The sequence below is a fragment of the Nothoprocta perdicaria genome, unplaced genomic scaffold (assembly GCF_003342845.1).
Source record: "Nothoprocta perdicaria isolate Ctin4 unplaced genomic scaffold, notPer1 scaffold_283, whole genome shotgun sequence".
Classification (NCBI taxonomy): domain Eukaryota; kingdom Metazoa; phylum Chordata; class Aves; order Tinamiformes; family Tinamidae; genus Nothoprocta; species Nothoprocta perdicaria.
Window position 1 is genome coordinate 658,185 of NW_020455514.1, and position 3,693 is coordinate 661,877.

The following is a 3,693-nucleotide window of genomic DNA, read 5'->3' on the forward strand; positions in this document are numbered from 1 at the left end:
CCCGGCGCGGCCCGGTCGCCATGACCATGAGCTCGGCAGCCGAGAGCCTGCTGGGCCCCGACCCCCCCAAAGCCTTCCTGGAGCTGGGGCGCCCCGCGGCGCCGCGCTACCCGCTGCACGGCGCCCAGCCCGCCGCCCCCCGCCTCGGCCCGCCGCCCTTCGCCGCCTCCTACGGCCGCCCCGCGCCCTTCCCCTACGGCAGCGGCGACCCCCCCGGCGGCCCCTACGCGCCCTACCCGCCCCCCGGCGCCCCGCTGCCCCCGGCCGGGCCGGCCCCCGGCGCCCCGCTGCAGGACGCAGGTAAGGAGCCTGCGGGCCGCTCCGTCGGGGTGGGGAGGGCGCCGGCCCCGTGGCCGTCAGGGGGCTGCGTCGCCCCCCCCGGTAGAGGCTCGTCCCGGTGCAGGGTGAGGGGCGGCAGGGTCGGGATGTGGAGGGGGAAGCCCCAAAGTCCGGGGAGGAAAATGCAGGGATGCGGCATGAAAGCGCCGTGTTCTCGTCCCGGCACCCACCTCCTTTGCCCCACAGCCRCCCCCCATGCTGGGCAGCTTCCCCCCTCTCCCCCAGCGCTGATGGGCCCTGATCGCAGCCCCTGGCACTTCCCAGTCTGCGACGGTGTGGTTTCCTCTCAAATAAGCTGCAAATGGAGCAACGCCGGAGGGAAGCGGCCTGAGGGCTCATCAGCCCTGGGGGGACAGAACGGGACCCTGGCTGAGCCCACGGCATGAAGTTAGTCCTTGGCTTAGCAGCCTCCTGTTCCTCCATGGGCTCCAGGGAGCTGAGGCTGCCTGTGGGCGTGAGGCCACGTCCAGGGGACCTGTGGGGACCTGGTGTTCCCTAAGCCCACGGTCACTTTGTTCCCAGCMGCTCTGATACCTGCTGGGTTTCTGCTCTGCCCAGGCTGGTGATGGAGCAGAGGATGCTCAAAACTATGGAAGGGACAAGCACAGGGCTGGTGGAGATGGACCTGAGCTGGAAACCTGGCTCATTGGGTCAGGCTTTGCAGCGAGGGTCCCTGGGGAYCCCTTTGCTTTTGGGGACCTCAACCAAAACAGCCCCCAACTAAAAGAGCCCCCCGAACAAAGAGGTTCCCCCTGCTTGGCCCTTTCCCATTCCCCAAAAATAACCTAGAACAAGCAAAACCCAGTGCCCCCCCCACAGATGGGGCGCTGCACCTGGGACATTTGTCGTGCACGAGGTTTAATTCTGTTCTCCGCTCGCAGGGCTCGACAAGTGCGCGGCCGGGGAGCTGCGCGGCCGGGGCAGGAGGGCGCGCAAGCCGCGCACCATCTACTCCAGCCTGCAGCTGCAGGCTCTCAACCAGCGCTTCCAGCAGACCCAGTACCTGGCGCTGCCCGAGCGCGCCGAGCTGGCCGCCCAGCTGGGGCTCACGCAGACTCAGGTGCGTCCCGAGCGTGCGGAACGCGCGGAGCCCGCTCCTTCCCCTGCGCAGCGAGGGAGCAAATCYGCGGCATCCCGCGGCGCGCGGTGCCGGGCGCGCCGGGCTCGGAGCCGGGCTGCGGGGGGAGCAGGCGCCGCACGGGCCGCCGCTTTGGGAGCTGGGGGTGCCCTGGCAGCACCTCCCAGCGGCACCGGGACTTTCCCAGCCCCGGAGCCTGGCTGCCGGCCCGGCCGTGCCCCGCGCCGCGGGAAGGGGCGAGCGGCTTTTTGAAGGCGATGGGGAGAGACAGGCAGGCGGCAGCGGTGCAGCCCGGAGCCACGGGCGCAGCGAGCTCATAAAGGCGCCGAAGAGGAGGCAAGTGGGAACCTGCCGGCAGCGCGGGGGGGAGCCCGGGGAGGAATGAGCGGGGCCGCCACCCGGCAGCCGCTCGCCGGCCCCGGGGGCCACCGCGCCCGGCCCAGCCCCGGCGCCCGGCCGGCCGCGGCCCCGGCGCGCGGGGGGAACGCGGGGACGCGGCTCCCGCGGCCCGCTCCGCTTATCGCCTGCCCTCACTGCACCTCGGCTCCCTCCAGCTGCCTGTGCTGGATTCTCTAGTGGCTTGTAAAGGGTTGGGCTCCGAGCCTGGCTTATCCTGTAGACCCCCGCTCCAGGCGGAATGGGTTGGACAAGGGCATGTTTAGCCTTAGGGAATGGGAGGCGGCGACCCCAAAAGGGTTTGTTAAAATGCACTGACGCTGGGGGAGTGGTACAAGGGGAACTCTGTTCCAGTTCCCGTCCCCTCGCCCCGGCTCACCTCGCTCTCTCCCGCAGGTGAAGATCTGGTTCCAGAACAAGCGCTCCAAGTACAAGAAGATCATGAAGCAGGGCCCGAGCGCGCCCGAGGGCCAGCCCCTCCACGCGCCCCCCGCCTCGCTCTCGCCCTGCTCGCCCGGCATCCCGCCGCTCTGGGAGCTGCCCCTGCCGGCGAAGGGGCCCCCCCTGGTCCCCGGCGGCTACCTCGGCAGCTTCGGGCCCTGGTACCAGCCGCACGCGCAGGACGTCGTCCCCCGCGCCCCCATGATGTGACACTGCMGCCGCTCCGGCACCCGCTGGCTTCGGGTGCGGGGAGCCCCCATGGAGCTGCCGGCATCAGCCGAGGAAGAAGAGGAGGAGGAAGGTGACTGCTCTCTACCCATTGGGCATCCTCCTTCCTGCATCCTGGCAGGCAGGGCTCGGAGCTCCCGGATGCCTCCATTGATAGACACGGGAGGGGTCTCCATTGAGGGGGCTCCATGMAGCTCTGGGAAGGACTGGAGAGCTCCTGGAGCCACCTGGACAAGGGGCTGCCCCCAGCCTGGCTTTATTTATAAGGACGTTTTTTATTGTATATGTTTCCTTTATAAAAACAACCATACAAATGTAAAGCTCCGGCTGCGCCAGTGCCTTGTGCTCCCGTCAGACACATTGTGGGGGCTTTGGGGTGACACCCCTGGGATGATACCCRGGAAAACTCCAGGGATGATAACACCCAGGAGCCGGAGTGTGGGCAAGGGGGCTGCCCCCMGCTGCACATCCACACACCGCTCCAAAATGGGGCCGCAATTGCAGGAACGGTGGGAGAGGGGGCTCCTCACCACCCTCCTGGGGGAGTCRTGGGCAATTAGCGTCTGCTGAAGACGTGTTGCTAATAAAGCACCGTGACGGTGGGTTGGGATCGCCCAGCTGCTCCTGCCTGGCTCCTCCGGGAAGCTGGGCTTTGAGGACTGGCACCAGGGACGTAAACCCGCATTGCCTCGGCTCCTGGCAGGGAATGGGCTCCTCCGGGGCCGGTTTCTACCAGGATCCTTCACTCCGGGCTGAGATGGGCCAAGTCTAGCGGCAGTTTGGGGCGTCGTGGAGTAGGGAAGGGTCTCGAGTTCAGGGGTGGCTGTTAAGAATTTTCTGCCCTTTCCCCCCGTGCACTTGGCCKCTTCCCTGGTGTTTTCAGCAGCGCAACGCTGAAGCAGAGCTCCCCGCTCTTCTCCCTTGGCCGCAGCATCCCTGGCCCAGCGGCCGAGCAAAATCCTTGGGAAATGCCCTTCCTGGAGGGTCGAGGCGATTGGAGCGGCTGCACCTCCGCGGAGGGCAGCGGCTGCAAAGCCACCCCTTGGCCTTGCCGGGGAAGCTGCACGGGGGACGGCTGCTCTGCGTCCCCTTCCTGCCTGGCACCGCTGCGGCTGCCGTGCGCCGCGTCAGCCGAGAGCCGGGGCGACGCTGGAGCAGCGCTGGAGCCGGAGCGGTGGCGCTGGAGCCGGAACGGCCGGGATGGGCTCCGC

At 68.4% G+C, this 3,693-nt stretch overlaps 1 protein-coding gene across 1 annotated transcript; it reads left to right on the plus strand.

The window, feature by feature from the left end:
* Positions 1–20: 20 nt before the first annotated feature.
* On the plus strand, positions 21–2,464 carry DLX4 (distal-less homeobox 4). The gene is made up of 3 exons (XM_026041402.1): positions 21–300; positions 1,221–1,399; positions 2,210–2,464. Exons 1-3 carry the CDS (start codon positions 21–23, stop codon positions 2,462–2,464), a joined length of 714 nt encoding a protein of 237 aa, XP_025897187.1.
* The last annotated feature ends 1,229 nt before the right edge of the window (positions 2,465–3,693 follow it).